The sequence below is a fragment of the Phoxinus phoxinus genome (genome assembly GCF_949152265.1).
Source record: "Phoxinus phoxinus genome assembly, chromosome: 5".
Taxonomy (NCBI): Eukaryota; Metazoa; Chordata; class Actinopteri; order Cypriniformes; family Leuciscidae; genus Phoxinus; species Phoxinus phoxinus.
The window spans coordinates 6,496,984-6,514,521 of NC_136880.1; the positions used below are offsets into that span (position 1 = coordinate 6,496,984).

Here is a 17,538-nt window from a genome sequence, read left to right on the forward strand (position 1 = left end):
ATATTGTCTTTTATCCTCATGATAAAACTTCCACACGTCACTTAACTCATGCTTATTTATTATTTGACAGAGACGTTTTCTTGAAGGCATATGGGGTTCAATATGATTTCTGTCACAATTACTCACTGTACAATTAAAATCTCCTCCCAGAAATAAATAATCATCATTAGAAACATCTTGTAAAACAGAACATAACGTATCTAAAAACAACATCCTATCAATTGTTGAGTTGGGGACATACACACAAATAAAAACAAAATTATAATTCTCCATTTGTGCTGTCACTTTTAAAAGTCTACCCTTCAAAAACTCTTTAACTTGATAAGAACTTGGATTAAATGTTTTTGCAAATAATATTGCTACTCCTCCACTTAACGTGGTGTTGTGGCTGAAAAAAGATAAACCTTCCCATTCCCTCAACCAATCATTAACATTGTTCACGTCACTATGCGTTTCCTGAATCAAAGTGACATCTATTTTTTTCTGCTTGATAATTTCATACAGCTCAGCCCTTTTTCTATAATCTCTCGCACCATTAACATTCAAGGAGGCAATCCGCACTTCAGTCATACTGAAATAAATAAACAAACAAAAAAACACAAGCAAACCCAGATTACTACTGTGCTTAGTCTTCATTTTCATTTAAATCCGTGCCAACTTTTCTCACAATCTTTTTTAAACGATAAACCTCCCTGTTTGAAAGGCACCCGTCTGCTATTAGGCCTTTGGCTTTTTCATGGAACTGCATTAGATCAGGGAAATAATCTTTTACAATCACACCTCTTTTGTTTTTTGTGATATTGAGAAAACGTTTTATGTCATCAACATCATAGCTCCTGCTTATACCTTCAGTCTGTGACAACACTGTACTTGAGTCAGACTTTTCACTTTCACTTTCTGACTCTTTCTGATCTTCAAACACTTCTCCTTTTTTAAAACACTTTGCACTACTGATCTTCTCCACATTTTTTCGTTTTGTTGGTACTTTGAACATCCTATTCTCTGCTTCTGTGTCAGATACATCATTTCCCCTCATGCTTTCAACATCACTATTCAATAAACCAGTTTCTGCAGCTACAGAAATCTCTGAAGTAGGCCTGTCCCTACCTTCATTCGCTGACTCCGTCGAGGTCGATCCAGCTTCCACAGGCCCCTCAGCAGATGTTCCTTCCCCAGCAGATTTATCCACGGTCGGCGCTGCTTCAGCCAGACCGACCTCAGACGGTTTAACAGTCTCTTCAGTCGAACCTCTATCCTTACTACCTCCAGCTACATTCTTATCGGGACATGAACGGATTAAATGGCCCGATTTACCACACCCAAAGCACTTCATTTTATCAGTAGTGACAAACACGACATATTCGAAATCATCCACACGGAAATTCAGTGCCAACTCCAATTCCGCGTCATCTTTGATGATCATAAAAGCAAATCTCCTGAATGAAACAATATGTTTCAATAAAGGAGATTCGCAGCCGATCGTGATCTTCTTGATCGGCGAAACCAACTTCCCATAACGTGACAGCGCTTGTTTCAAAATATCATCACTAAGAAACGGAGGGACATTTGATATTGTGACTTTCTTTGACGGTAACAGCAGCGGTAAAACAGGTGTAAGTATTTCATCAATGATTACACCTCGCGCAACCACCTCGTTTGCTCTTTCCACCGAGTTAAAAAAAATCACGGTCGCGCCATTCATTCTGGATGCGGAGAGAATGTTTTGATGGCCAACAATCTCTCCTACACCCAGACAGCAAGCCTCCACACTCGCCACGGATACTATCTTGACTCCGTGACGGCGTGTGAGGACATCAAACCCAGTCCCAGCCTGAGCTGCCATGCTTTCTAAGAAAGAAAGCAGGCAGCACAAAACAAACACACACAAAAAAACTACTAAAACAAATAAACAAAACTAGAAGAAAAAGAAAAGAGAAAATATAAGGAAAACACAAAGAAAAAACAAATACACGCGCTCAAAGCTCGAGCTCTCACACACGCTCCACAAACGCCCACGCATGCGCAGAGAGAGAGAGAGAGAGAGAGAGAGAGAGAGAGAGAGAGCTCCATAATAATGGTATTCTTGACATGCTTTTACTGCTATACATGTTCTTCCAGAGCTGAATATATTCAATATGTGAAAACAGTGCTACAGCATCTTAGTGTAGTTAGAGAAGTGTGAATTTCATGTCTCTTCTATTTTTGTCTTTTTCTTGGCTATGTCATTTGAACAAGCAGAATGGCTATGGATATCAGTAAGTTCAAGGCAGTCTCTGGAATAGCCAGTTAAGAACAAAGTTAAGAAGGTTGTAACGATTAGGATCTCAAGAATTTCGAGTTAATCAATGTAGCAAAAAGGTTGAATCCTAAACATGCCAGGTAAAACCTGTTTTTTTTACAGTTCACCTCCATACCAAGCATTTCTATGACTACTATCTTGTCTCATGTGCATGACCCTTTCTCTGGGTTACTGTTTTTGGATCCTTGTTTTTGGGTTTGTTTGCTTTTGGACAGCTTATTTGGGTTTCTGTGTGGACACTGATTACGATTTCCTGTTTAACGTCTGGTTTGTTTGCCCTGGACTTGCTGATTTGTTTCATAAACTCCAGAAAATGGATTCTAAAAACTCAAGAAGAGAGTTCAATGAGCTTGCGATGAGACAGTTATATGCACTATTCACTTATGACTATCTACAGTACCTGTTGTAGCAAATTAGCGCAAAAGAAAAATATGGATAGTTAATTATAGCTCTTTATAATTCATTATAAATATTTTGATCAGTTAATGGAATTGACTTGATGTAGCAGACTTGATATTACAATAAATGAACCTGTTCGTCCAGCAAAAACTCTCAGAAAGCGATATTTTTCGTGGCCACAGAAAAATACCTCTGTCTTAGCATGTAGCTGTCAGAATTCATGAATGTGCAGAAGAATTCTATTATTAGAATAGAAACTAAATCCTAAAAATCCCATATAGAAAATAAACGAACACATAACTAGTCTAAACACACACATAGGGGCATTTGGCACTGGGTAGTTCTAGGAACCAGCCACCAGGGTGGTTCCCCGAGAACTAATGGTTCCCTTAGGAACATTTTCCTGGTTGCATTTGCACTGCCAGTAGGAACTCTGAAGTGACGTAAGCCGCACTTGCTGTTGTGACTTTTATTTTCATGGCGCTGCAGACCTTTAAATTGATGGCGCTGAGAACGACTTAGCTCAATAGTGCTCCCATTCTCTGTCTTTTTTAGTTTACAATCTGTCCAACAGTCTTGTCTAATACGTTATTAGATAGAACGGTTATATATAGAAAGTAGACAGTATGGTTGACGTGTGGTTGATGTCGAGTGTTGCTGAGCAGATATATATAATCATGTTTGGCTTGGTCCCCTCAAAGTTGCATAAAGGTTAAGAGCCCTTAAGGTTCTATCACTGTTTTCCATGTTCGTAGAGTTAGTTTTTGGAGTAAATATGTAGGCTATAATCTGTGTGTTTACAAAGTTTTTGTTTTTAATTCGTGCATTTCGGCGTATGGCAAAATTTAGCGTGCATTCGGCCAATCAGCATACTAACGTCACGGATAGTTCCTAAAGTGCTGGCCTGGTTTAGACCCTACTCTGAAGTAGGAGCTAAATTAGTTCCTCAGGAGTTCCTAGAGCTAAAATCGTTCAAACAGGGGAATGAAGCTATGGAAATGTAACCTCAAATGTAACGGTCTGTTAACCACCTGAACAGAACCATCAGAACCTTAGTAACAAAAGGGTTATACATGCTTATACTAAACCTATGCAATGTCTTAGCCATTGAACGAGCATCCGGATGGCAAGAGAAAGTCTCGATGGATCAGTAATTCAATGGTGGTGAAGTTGCAATCAAATTATTCTGGGTTGAATGAAGAGATGACAAACTTGCAATGTTAGTCTGACTTGGCTGTAGGCAGGACAGAGGAAAGTTACGACATGGTTAACTGCGTTGAGGCCCTGCCCTTCGGGACAACATGAGGTCCAACGTGAACAACATGAGGTCCAACGTGAACAGAAACCAGAAGAAGAAGAAAGAGAGGAAGGGTCAATGGGACAATGCCCTTTAACTTCCGCAGAGGTCACACCTCTCCAATTAGGCATGACCAATGAGAACGAAGACTACTTTGATAGGAAGCATGATACCAATAAGGATACATTATCTAATAGTTGTACCATAAGGCATGCATAAAACAGGATACAATACGAAAATATTATATACAAAACAGTAATAATACATACAATGTCCTGGGGATATGCATGTTCGTTCATAGCAAGGTTGGTCAACGAATTAATGGAAAGGAGAAGCCTGTTTGATGGGCCTGTGTCTGTCTTTTATTTATTTTTTTACACTGTAAATCATGTCTTATCTTGCTGCATTATTCATTAATGAATAACTGTGTGTCTGATTGGTCCAGCCGCTACAGTGTCCATGCAACAAACACCACTGTAAAGTTTGCAGATGATTCAACAGTCATTAGCTTGATCTCAAAATTATGAGTCTGCATAAAGGGACAAGGTACAAAATCTGAAAGCCTGGCGCTCCACTAGTAATCTCATACTTAACATCAAAGAAGACAAGAGACAGTGGCATATTTTAGGGAGACAAGGAAACTCAGTGTAGGAGAGAGAAAATGGCACAAAAGCATCTGCTGTTCTCAGTATGTATCAGTCTTTGCTATCCTCTTTCTCTGCCAAGGTTCACACTGACAAAGCTTATTTTTTCCACAACAAGACCGCAGCGCAACAGACACACGAAAACTCTTCAAAACATGAAATTCTCTCCTCTTCCCCCCATCCGCCACCTATTTAACAACTGACAATTTTGCTAATTACTTCACACAAAAAAAACTTCCATCAGTTGTCAGTTGCACACTCACAGGAAGTCATACCAGGAGCCATATCACCCTGTAGCCCAAGACTGGTTGCCCACTGAAGCTAAGCAGGGCTGAGTCTGGTTAGTGCCTGGATGGGAGACTCCTGAGAAAACCAGGTTGCTGCTGGAAGAGGTGTTAGTGTGGCCAGCAGGGGGCGCTCACCCTGTGGTCTTTATGGGTCCTAACACCCCAGTGTATTGACGGTGACACTATACTGTAACAAGCACCGTCCTTCGGATGAGACGTTAAACCGAGGTCCTGACTCTCTGTGGTCATTAAAAATCCCATGGCAATTCTCGTAAAGAGTAAGGGTGTAACCCCGGTGTCGTGGCTAAATTCCATCCAATGGTCCTTGCCAATCATGGCTTCCTAATAATCCCCATCCATTAAATTGGCTCTATCACTCTCTCCTCTCTCCACCTATAGCTGGTGTGTGGTGAGCGCACTGGCTTTCCTGTACTGTGGCTGCCGTCGCATCACCCAAGTGGATGCCGCACACTGGTGCTGGTTGAGGAGAGATCCCCTGACTGGATTGTAAAGCGCTTCGGGTGTACACAGTAGTGCATTTGAAAGCTCTATATACAGTAAATGCCTCATTCGTTCATACCAAACACACACTCCTCTAAACTTCTCCTCTCCAACCATCCTACTACCTGCCCTCTAGACCCCATCCCCTCACATCTTCTACAAGCCATCTCTCTTACATTTCTGCCATCACTCGCACACATCAATAGCACATCTCTGCTCACAGGAATTTTCCCCACCGCATTCAAGTAGACTCTGGCAAACCATTTGCTTACTAAACCTACACTAAACATTTGTAGAAAGTTACAGACCTGTCCCCATCTCCTCCCATTCATAGTAAAAACACTTGATTTATTGATTTCCATAGAACAACCAATCAGTATTTAAAAGTGGCCACTCAACTGACGCTGCTTTGCTGGCAGTTACTGAAGCACTACGGCGTGCAAAAGCTAAGTCCAAGTCATCCGTTCTCATTCTGGTAGATCTGTGTGCAGTATTCAACACCGTTAATCATCGAATCCTTCTGTCCACCCTCTCACTTCCACTTTGCTGGTTTGAATCTTACCTCACTGGTAGGTCCTTTAAGGTAGCTTGGGGAGAGGAGGTATCCAAATCACATCAACTGGTCACAGGGGTTCCTCGAGGTTCAGTTCTTGGACCCCTTCTCTTCTCCATATACAATACATCACTGTGACCCATTATACAGGCACATGCTTTATCCTACCATTGCTATGTTGATGACACACAGCTCTACTTTTCATTTATACCAGATAATCCCATGGTAGCTGCGTTAATTTTAGCAGTGAGCATTTTGTCAGAGCCAGGACTGGAACTCGGGTCTCCGGCGTGAGAGTCAGACTCTCAATCCTTGAAAAAAACAGTCCAACTGGGCTTTTCACAAAAATATTCCAAAGTTATTAAGCAAAAAACTCCAGAGGAGAAAGACCACAGAAAAAAAAAAATCAGAGAAGGGAATAATCCACAGGCAAGAGAAAAGGAAATGTCTCAGAGTTAAAGAACACTTACTCCGGCAACTGGCTTTAGAACAACTAAACACCAAGCAAAGAAGCTATGAGACAGGGTCACTTAAATACACACATCTGAACGAGACACATGTGAACCGAATAACACCAATTACAAGTTGAGTAAGCAGGGCACGAGAGCACCATGAGGACCTCTATTCCTTCATCTATGCTCTCATTATTCCTCGTTCCCTACCTGTTCCAGCTTATAATATCTTGAACGATCACTGAAACGTTGTATTACTGGCACTTGTCGTGTTTATTGCCTTCTTAAAGATGAATCGCTTGTTGTATTCCTTAACTGTAAGACACTTTGGATAAAAGTATGTACAAGTTACTAAAATCAAGCATTCACTTACTTTTTTCTTACTTACTTTTTCTCTTCACTTATTTTTTTTTTTAAACAACTGTTTGTTTGTTATTAGTTTAGTCAGGCTGTTGATGATCAGATCACATTTTTTGAGTAATCAATGGAGAAATCCAAGAGGTTCACCAACTCTGTCTTGCAACTGTAAGAGTCACATCCATAAGAAGGCAGACCAGGTTAAAGTGTAACAAAACCGGTTTATTGAAAGTGTAGAGTGAGACCAGACACTGAAGGGAAGGGGACGTGGCAAATCTACAGTGTCTTTTTCCAAGTAGTGTTTATGTATTTTTTTTTTCATTTGTTATATCTTGTTCTAGACATTTGTGATATAAAAATAATACATGGGTAAAAAAAAAAGAGTCTGTCCATCCCCAAATTGTACACCTCCGTAAATGATAGTTAAGACACTTTTTATACTATTTAGGATATTTACATTTTGAAAAAATAAATGTTCAAGACATTTTAAGACTTTTACAGCACCTGCCGTGTCAAGCCATGTTACGGTTCATTTTTGTAGTTGGACATTGGAGAAAGTCTTTACCTGACTCTCCCAACTGCAGGGTCATTCACAGGTTGCACATGCAAGTGTTTAATTTAATCAAGACCTTTTTCATCTCTAGCAAATAATATGATGCAGATATGATCAACTGCTTTCATTTAAATATTCATGTCATTGTTTCTGTTTTACTGAGAGATAAACTGGCCCAAACAATTCAGTGAGTGTGTGTTTTTGGACTTCTTTAAAAAGAGTCAATTCAAAAGAGTGATTAATTCAACTATTCATTCACCAGTTATCGTTTTAAGCAGCCGACAGAAACAAAACTACTTTGTTAGTGAAAAGTGTAAAATAAATAGCTTACCCCTTTATAACCGAATGTGTCGTCGCCGACACAGATCAGCAAGCTGTATTCATTGTACCGTAACTCTTCAACCGTTTGCATTATAAAAACCATTAAAATTGCCCCTGACAGTAGACAACATGCGCTTTTCGGCAATATACGGCTTATTACGGTAATCGCAAACAGAGCAAATGACAGCAGCTTTCTGGCAGAGCGGGAAGCAAGGACTTGAACCGAGAGATACGAAGCGCGGCAGGTTAGAGTGTTTTGGATCGCATAAAATAATAAAAGAAACGGTAGACAGCAGAAGAGGGGATTGGGATGATTTTTAATGAAACTTGGGAGGCGGATGGCCGTTACTTTTTCACGTATCTTTACATGTGGTGTATGCATGTGTATGTGTGCGTGCCTAATATGAATGGACGCATTTGTGTGTGTGCGTGTATGAAAAAAAGTGTCCTAAATGAAAACTGTGCAACCCAATGTCACAAAAAATACTTGTATAGTTGTATTATACTTCATTTTTCAACTTTAAAGTGTTAGTTTTTTTCGTTTGTGATTTTTCTGTTTTTTTCTAAATATTTTTATTTTATTTTTGTCTATTTAAATTCTATTTACAAACTCACCACACACAATAATGGTCAATAACTGTAATTTGTTTGAAAGTTAATCTTTTTCTGAAAAAGAAGACACCTTGCACATGAAGATAGCACATTGTTTTAGAATTTTACAGTCAAAAAATCTAAATATGTGCAAAACACCCATTTTAGCTTCAGGTTCTAAAGGGTTAACACTGTTCATCGTGTCCACTTGCGGCACAAGTCAATTCATTGAATTGACTTGTAATAATCACAGAAAATATTTTTAAAAAAATGTTTCTTTGGTCTAATGACTTTTTCTGCCATATTTATGAGTTATGGTAATGTTGCACATTTAGGTTTTTTTTTGTAACCCATGTCCCCACTAAATGAAACTTTACCAGCTTCAAATAATCGAATTTCATGAGTTTCATGAATGATCCCAGTACCTCTGGCGCTCAGCTCAGGAACAGATCCAGTTGTCAAGTTGAACACAGGAGTACAATCATTCTCATCCAGGACCACGATTCTCAACTCAATATCCTTCTCAGCTTTATCCCCATTCAGAAACTTGGCCACCCCTCGAAGCTGGAATACAGGAAAGCACCAAACATTTCAACATGTTCAAACTAGCTTTTGGTAACATGAAAGTTAAGATGTGAAATTGGATATATTCTCACCATCTTTTTGGCTACTCAACTTTTTATCATCAGCCATTCACTACTTTCAGAAGAAATTCTTATATATATTGACAGGCATTTATATTTCCCCGACCCTTACTCTGCCATCCTCCCCCCATAACAACACATACGCTTGAACTGCTTTCCAAAACTGCATTCAATGAGAACAATGCAATACAAATTACATGAAACACCCCTTCAAATAAACACAAATGGGATACGATAACAGTCCTGATAGAGAGAGTAAAACAGGGTGTGCTAAAAATATCAGAATATCATAAAACCTCCCTTTCCAGTTAACCCAATCAGAACTCTGCGGTTTATCTGCTCGGCTGAAGTGTGTGAACTCTGATCCACAAACTCTCTCTATCCCTTCACATTAGCTCGCTACACTACGATAAGCAAGTCATTTGTCGCCTAGTGACGATCATGTTCATGTAAGCTGTGTAAATCAACTGATATTTACCTCATGGATCAAGCCCAAAGTATACTTGGGGTTTTTTATGCTAGCGTATGCAATCAGTCAAAGCTGTAGCCTTTTTAAAGTTGATAGTGTGCACTATCAAATGGAGGCTCTTTTTGTTTGATTCCTCGTCTTTGTGCGATCATTACAACCACCGTTTGTGACTTTTTCTAAGTCCACTAGAGATTCTGAGTTGGTTCCAAAACCATTATTTTCATTCTTTCCCTTTTTTTTATTTATCCATGTTTCTGGTAATCTTGAATCAGAATAACTTCCCCTCTCTCTTGAAGCTCATCTCTTCTCTGATGGTGAGGGCGGGGCAACCTGTCACTCAAATGAGATCAGCCAATAGCAAACCAACAGCATCCAATCAATTCCCACAGACAAAATCAAGCCCCGCCCCATAATTATCCTTGTTTCATTTCAACTTAAATTTGAATTTATTACCGAATCATGATTTATTTGTGATAACAAACGTGTGCTAAGGCTAAGACAAGTTGTGTTTTTTTAGTATGAGCCACACCTCATTTAGTAATCTTGTCATTCGGGCAGGATATTCGTCACTTCATGACAATGAAGCTCTCCTGTGAAATGTTGCTGCGAGCTGCTATCTTTCATACTGAGTCATCAGTACACTTTCATAGATTACTCAGGGAAGGACAGACACACATGCAATAAACATTTATAGTCGCGCATGAAAGATGAAAGGGCTGCTCACGTGATAAATGGGAGTTTTCTCTCTGTCTAACACTCCAGTGATCCTGACCAAGCCGTTCAAACGGCCAACAGTGAACAGGTTAATGGGGGGCTCGTCCGCCCCTGATCCACTCAGTGAATATTGGATACTTGTCCTGGTCTCCTCGTCTGAACGGATCTGAAATCAAATACAGTCATTCTTTAATATGGGTTTAAAAAAGAAGCATACAAATGAAAATGTCAAAAAAAAAATTGCACTACCATGCAGTTTGTCTCTAAAGTTTACTAATCCTAATATGGTCATCCATATTTCATAGCAGAACATTTGGGAAAAGTGCTTATAATTTTTTGATCTAGAGAGATTCTCTTTATTTCCTGTTGCTCTATTTGAATTAAAAAAAACGTAAAGTGTTTATTTTGCAAACAATAAACAAATTGTTTTGTAAAAAAAAAAAAAAAAAAAAAACACTGCAGAGAAAAAATAAATAAATAATGAAAATCTTACTTTGGCTATGTATTCCCTAGCCGTATAATCGGTATTTTCCCTCAGTTTGTGGGGTGGGATTATCCATTCTCTCTTCAGTCTGATTTTCTTCTGCTGTCCTCCAGACGCTGAAGTGTTCAGTATCTACACAAACACAAAAGCACATCAGGGTCTATTTGACCAAAATAATGCCATAAACAACACTGGATATGCTTCATTTAGGAGTAAAACAGATGTAAGAATTGAAAAAATACGCAATTAAATAATACTTGTACACTTTTTTTCATAATTTGCTGAAATTATGATGGAAATGATGCACATTAAAAAACATTCTGCTCCGGCTACATTGAGTCTACTACATTGTTTAGGATGGTGGGAACAAATTCACAACTATGGGACGGCTGAAATGCGAAAGTAGCAAAGTTAAATGATGAAAAAAAGAGTAAATGAAGTTTGTGTTAGTTGGACTGCATAAAGTGCCAAAGTTGAAAAAAAAAAAATAGCCTAATTTTAAGACCGCCAACCTTTTGTTTGGACTTCCTCAAACTCTGTAATTCCCACCCTGAGTAAGATTATGCCCTCTTCCTCTGGAAATCTGGTAATAGAATAGTTTAACATACTAATAATGTCTGTCTCCATAAAAACAGAGTATGAGTGTGACATATAGCCTACGGTTCTTCAGTATATTTCTCTCCTAGAGTTCATTACTAATAAACTCATAATCCCCTCTCAGACTATCACACATCTGTGTAAGAATGACCAGCAGAGAGAACAAACACACACCCACACACACACACACACACACACACACAAGTTGTGTATAGAAACAGAAAACAGCCATTTACTCTCTTAATTCATATTCAAAACAATTATCTTATTAGCACAGTTGGACGAAAGAGTGTTGATAGAGTGTTTAGAAAACCATCCAAATTAAACAAACGAAACTTTCAGGATACGCACGAAAGATTTAAGATTATATTAATGTCAGCATGAACACTGGAAACAACTTTTGAATCTTTTCGCTCACCGCCAGACTCAGGAGCACTGAGAAGAAGAGTGTGATCCCGCAGAGCTTCGCCATTCTCCGGCCGCCTCTCCTGCCGTTACTCGCGGAACTGACACGGTCACGGGCTGACTAACGGTCAGCGGGGGCGGGGCTTCGGGCGCGCGCTGAAGAATGCGGGGTATGCGCGAGAGGGAGACAGTCAGTCCACCGTCACACCCAATATAAGGACTTACAAAATCATGTACACTCACTGGATAATCTTCATTAATGTGAGAATACTGTGTAATAACTCTAAGGAGGTTCATCGGTGCCTGTAAAACGTGTCATTATTCCTTGGAAACAGTAGTTCTAATAAAATGTTTTTTTTTTTTTTAAATGCCCCACCCCTAAACATTGTTATCTTCCCACCTAAGTGCGACAAACTTTTTTTTTTTTTTTTTTTTTTACAAAACTATTGCATATAGTCCCAACTCAAAGAACAAGCCCTTTCTAGAAAGTTTGTATTCTTTTCTTTGTATTTCTAATTATCTACACTGCATTAATAATTATTTGGAGGTTCCCCAGCAAGCAATTTTGCGTTTAAAAGACGTCTAATAGCCGTCTAATAGTCGTTTAATAGCTAAATTGTCCTACAGATTGACCATGACATGAAATTACACTTAGCCTACTTAAAGGATAATTCCGGTATTTAACACCTTGAGTCTATATTGTAGTTTGTTTTGGATGAACGAGTGGTGGACAACATTTTTTTGACAATGGTTCCTCTCTCGAGTTTTTGACTATAATAGAATTGGCCATGGACCCATTTAACATTGGAGTCAATGGGCATGTCCGAAAATGTCATTAAAACAGCCAATAATGTTCGATTACTAAACTGTTAAACTCACAGAGTGGTTAGTGGTGTTCAGAGTAACAGAGACGGTGAAATGACGGCTTGCTGGTTCATGATGTCGGTGCCCTGATATGATATGAACCTTGATCAGACTTTCGGTTGATAGATCTAAACATTTGATAAAGCCAGGTGCAAAATTTGTTTAAACACAAGATGAAAAAAGAATTTCAGAGGGATTTCATGCTTTCATTACCTAGGAAATCAAAATATACGTCTTAGCCTTAAAAAATCAATTTTCACCATATTTTTTTAAATTAAAATGTCACATAAATCAGGCCAGGAATGATTTATTAACAAATCCCCCTGAACATATCTTCAGAATACTGCTAAGTGTATAACTGGAGAGTTTGGTGTACATCGGTGCTTCATAAGCTGAGATGTTTCTACTGGAGGATGACAAAAAACTTGTTTTGAGAAAACGCCATTTAAAGATTTGTAATATAAAAATTCATACTTTTTTTTAGTGGAAACAACTATTTACTGACACAATATCTCATCAAATCATTAGCAACAACAATACAAACCACCTAAATCACATCAAAACTCATAATGGCATTTATGGCCTTTAACTGAACAGAAAAACAGTCAAAAACACACATCTAAATGTCAGAGCACGTCACGTGACGCATCTGAACCAATCACGTTGTCAGAAATTGACATCAGCCAATGAGATTTCGCTTTTAGGGTTAAATGCCCATTATACTTTCACGATTGGTTGCTGATAAAAAGGAAATGACCATATTTGGATCCGACAGCATTGTACAGAAGAGAGAGATCGCGGAGCAGCGGGATGATGATTTAAAACGACAACTTTTGATGAATTTAGGAGAAATCTACAGACGCAAATAGACAAAGTGTAGTAAAATAAAGACCTAAATGTGTATTTCAGACTTTTTTTCACCACAAGTCTGAAAGAAGACATCTTATTGAAGACAAATAGCCCAAAATCTCAAAATTTACCAGTGAAATAAATGTGTTTTGCCTGCCGTGTCTCGCCTTAAAGGTTTTGTTTTGTTCAGCAGAAGAAAGAATTTCATACATGTTTGAAACAACTTGAGGGTGAATATATGATGACAGAATTTGCATTTTAAAGTGAACTATCCCTTTAAGGTGCGTACATTTTTTTTATTATTTTTTTTTTTTACAAAACTATTGCATATAGCCCCAACTCAAAGAACAAGTCATGGAGGCGGTTGCATAAACCGCTTAGACTAGTCTTACAAGTTAGTCATAAAACAATTCTTCTTTAAGACTGTAAATATCTTTTTTTTTTAAAGTTGTGATAAATAAAAACGTACATTGGCCTAATTTAATACTGAAAAGTAAGATTAACCGTCCCTTGACTAACTGCTAGTGGGTCATACTAGATCTTAATACACTTTCTTAACATAATGGCTGAGTTTATGCAACTGGCCCCTGCTGATTTCTAGTTTGTATTATTTTCGTAGTATTTCTAAGTAGCTACACTGCAAATTGAAAATGACAATTTAATACCCAAAGAATTCAAATGAACATTTTCCCAGTGTATGGTATCAGAATCACCATTAACATGTTGAATAAATTCAGAATATTTTCTGTTGTCATCTATAAATGAACACAAGTGTTAACCACTCCATAATACAAAAACTGCAAGAAATAGCACTTTATTGTTTCTTTTACATTTTAGCACACACAAAATGAAGTCAATTGACTCATTACATGCTCTTTTTGGCCAGAATGATTGGAACTTAAGGATTTGCAAGTATGTGGGAGTGGGAGGACAGGAGTCACTGCTATAATGCAAATAAATGGCATTCAACAGAATGACAGGGTGTGGGAGGGCAGGGATTTCTATGAAACCGAGTTCGGGTTAAAAAGAAAGTTTCACTGAAAGGTTCTTTCAGGGCCGGCCTGAGGCATAAGCGAACTAAGCGGCATCTTGGGGGCCCCCGGTCGAGTAAAAAAAAAAAAAATGTACACATTTTAATTAGATAACTTAAACAAGTGACATACATTAATGGATGAATAATTCATGACAAGCGATTCAAGCTAATTCAAGCAAATTCATGTGCATAATCTAGACACCTCGCGTGCATTGACAATTTGTGGAGACCTCTGTGATGAAAATAGACTTCAACTTTATTAATATGGTTTTAATAATCTTAATAATGTAACCGAGCGTTCGTACAGGGTTCACCTAACACTAACAGAAATAAGAAAATAATAAACGATAGCAGTTTGAACTCTTCTCCACTTTTATTATATTCCACACATCAGATCACTAACTTCAAAACCCCGACACTCCAGAACCAAGTGCTCATCTACGGCAAGCCCCGAGGGGAAAAATACATTGCATGCACACATACAACTAGCGCCAGTACATCATTATTATTGTAACAGATTTTGTTGGATTCTGTCATGATGCATGTACAATCCAACAAAGTCTGTTACAATAATAATCTATAAAAAAAAAAAAAGATTTTGAGGACAGTTACGCCGTCAATAATTGTCATTGTTGTTGCTGTTATTATGTTTCTGATTTCTCAGTTTTGTCATTATTCTAGCAAATAATTGAGAGAGTTAATAAAATAGTAATGTAAAAGTTTAAAGTTTAAAAAACAAAAGTGAAAAATTTATGCACTTTCATTATTTAAGTATAATTTTTTTTTGTAATATTCTATTTCTTAATTATATCAATGTTTGTCTATTTTGGTTTTATTTTGTAGTTGAAGATTGCACATTTATTGCACATTTGCAAATAATTTATTTATGTTTTGTGACAGTTTGTTTTCAGAAGTTTCAAAGAGTTAGTAAAAGAGTAAAGCAAAAGTTTAAACTTTTTTATTTAAGTATCTATTTTTTATTAAGTATTTATTTTGTATTAACACATAACCTCACTGTATTAATTTATAATGTAGCATTATAGCGTGACATTTGTGTCAATAATCGTCAAGCACAGGGGACTCTGCGTGGTGGGAGGGGTCCCCCAAATCAAATTCTGCTTAGGGCACCCGAAAGGCTCGTCCCGGCACTGTTTGGGGAAACAAAAAAGGTTCTTCTATGACATCACTGTGAAACCCCATTGGAACCTTTATTTTTTAAGAGTGTATAATAGTCTATGAAAGCTATGCAAATTCCACAAATAAATGTAGCAATATCTTCGGTGTCACAAAGCAATCTTTTGTGAAAGATCAAAATATATGCAGACTTTTTTTGTGTGCTCCCCTTGGGCGAGGGGCTGTGTTTTAATTTTGAACAAATATCTAAAAAGGTAAAACCTTGGGTACGACTGTAACCTCGGTTGCCTGAAGAGGGAACGAGACAATGCGTCGATTTACGCTGTGGGAACACTCTGCGTGATTGCATCATGAAGCATGTGTGAAATCAGTCCAATGGTGAGACGAGACGTCAGAGGCAGGTTACGTCACCAACCAGAAAACTATAAAGCCTGCCCAAACAGTGTAGCGCTAGCTTAGAATAGAATGAAGCAAGTCGCTAATCAGGCATGCGGGAAGTATGGCAGGGCAACGCAGCGTCTCATTCCCTCTTCAGTGAACCGAGGTTACAGTTGTAACTAAGGCGTTCCCTTTCAAGGGAACTCGCGCTGCGTCGATTGATGCTGTGGGAACGTCTATACACATGCCGCCATAATGACCAGTGTCTGTCTAGTGTGTATCTAGAAAGCACTAGGATGAGAGCACCTGAGCCCCAGATGTGGAGCCCAACTCTAGGTCATAAAACCTCACCAATGTGTGCGGTGAGGACCACCCTGCCACATCAATCACAAACATCCAGAAATGAAACCCCTGACACTAAGGCCTTAGAGGATGCCGTTCTCCTAGTTGAATGGGCTTGTACTGCCAAAGGGGTAGGCAGTCCGGCCGATTCGTAGGCAAGAGGCATCAATGCCTCATTCATTCAATCATTCAAGAGTGTTACTATCCGTTTCAGGTCTAGAGGCAGGAAAGGAAGGTAACAAAAGTTGCGAGGAAAGAGAGAGAGAACTCCCGTCTCCAGGTCCCAGGACAAGCACAAATTAGAATGACACCAGTTTGTAAAGTAAAAAGATTTCACAAGTTTTATCTTTACATAATAAGTGGGATATAAAGATAGGACTTCAGGAGGGGAAACGGCCAAAATAACAAACAAAAGGAATTCTTACTAAAGGTTTTTAGAAATAACTTGCCTAGCTTCAAAAGTAAACGAAATCAAAAGACAAACACTTCCCTTACTTCCTATCTACATAAAACAGGAGAAAACACCAATTCTCAAATAAAATGGCATCCACCTCCCTACAAATTATCCCAATAAAGAAACAACAAAACAGTAGATTAACTAAAAAGAAAAACAATCCAGTAAGATGATAAATATAAAGATATATAAACACAAAGTTACCACCAAGACACATAGAGGTTAGCACACAGCATACCTTCGTTTAACGTTCACTTAACCACTATAACTGACACCACAAACACAATGAAACCAACAAGAGCTGGGACCGGAAGATGACAGTCTCTCAGAGGAAAGCCTCAGTCTCTCTTTTGAGTTGAGTTTCACTCACACCTTAACGAACTGGAACACAAATCAGGTGGCACTCCCAAACCTGTGAGACAAGCACTACAACAGCAATAAAATACACATATGTCCCTTGGGACGTAACAAAGAGAGATAGCCTCAACTATCCCTTTGTTCATTTTCTGCTTAGATGTTGGGGACCCTTTATTGGGAGGTTCAAAACACAAACAGTTGTACTGATCTACGTCACAGGACAGCTCTGTGGACCCTAACTGGACAAATCAGTTTATTTCTTTCCTGGTCGCAATCCTGGAATGGAGGAGGACAGAAAGCCTGCAGAACAATAGATCTGGCCAACATTAGTGTGAACTTTAGGAATATACCCCGGTCTAGAGTGAAGGAGCGCCTTTACCGTGCCGATCGCAAAAACCAAGCACGAAGCTTGTAAATCTATTATCCTTCTAAGAGAAGTGATAGCCAGGAGGGACAACATCTTGAGACTCAGAAACTTGGAACCTACTTAATAAGCTCAAAGGGAGCCACGGATAGGCCTTGAGCACCATGGCCAAATCCCATGCCGGTACCCTAATGCG

At 38.6% G+C, this 17,538-nt stretch overlaps 2 protein-coding genes across 3 annotated transcripts in view; one reads left to right on the plus strand and one right to left on the minus strand.

Annotated features, from left to right (window-relative positions):
- The window catches only part of dsg2l (desmoglein 2 like), a 46,294-nt gene extending 34,607 nt beyond the window's left edge, over positions 1–11,687 (minus strand). The window contains exons 1-4 of one of the 2 annotated variants that reach the window (XM_079613742.1): positions 11,581–11,687; positions 10,575–10,697; positions 10,092–10,247; positions 8,680–8,818 (exon numbers count right to left, since the gene is read on the minus strand). In XM_079613742.1, coding sequence (XP_079469868.1) covers positions 8,680–8,818; positions 10,092–10,247; positions 10,575–10,697; positions 11,581–11,634 — 472 coding nt within the window. In that variant the 5' untranslated portion in view covers positions 11,635–11,687. Of the gene's footprint in view, positions 1–8,679; positions 8,819–8,910; positions 9,043–10,091; positions 10,248–10,574; positions 10,698–11,580 lie in introns of those variants that run through there. The other variant, XM_079613743.1, reaches the window with a different exon arrangement.
- rpe65a (retinoid isomerohydrolase RPE65 a) overlaps positions 1–17,538 on the plus strand; it is a 222,353-nt gene that overhangs the window by 172,331 nt on the left and 32,484 nt on the right. The gene's annotated exons all lie outside the window — the stretch shown is intronic.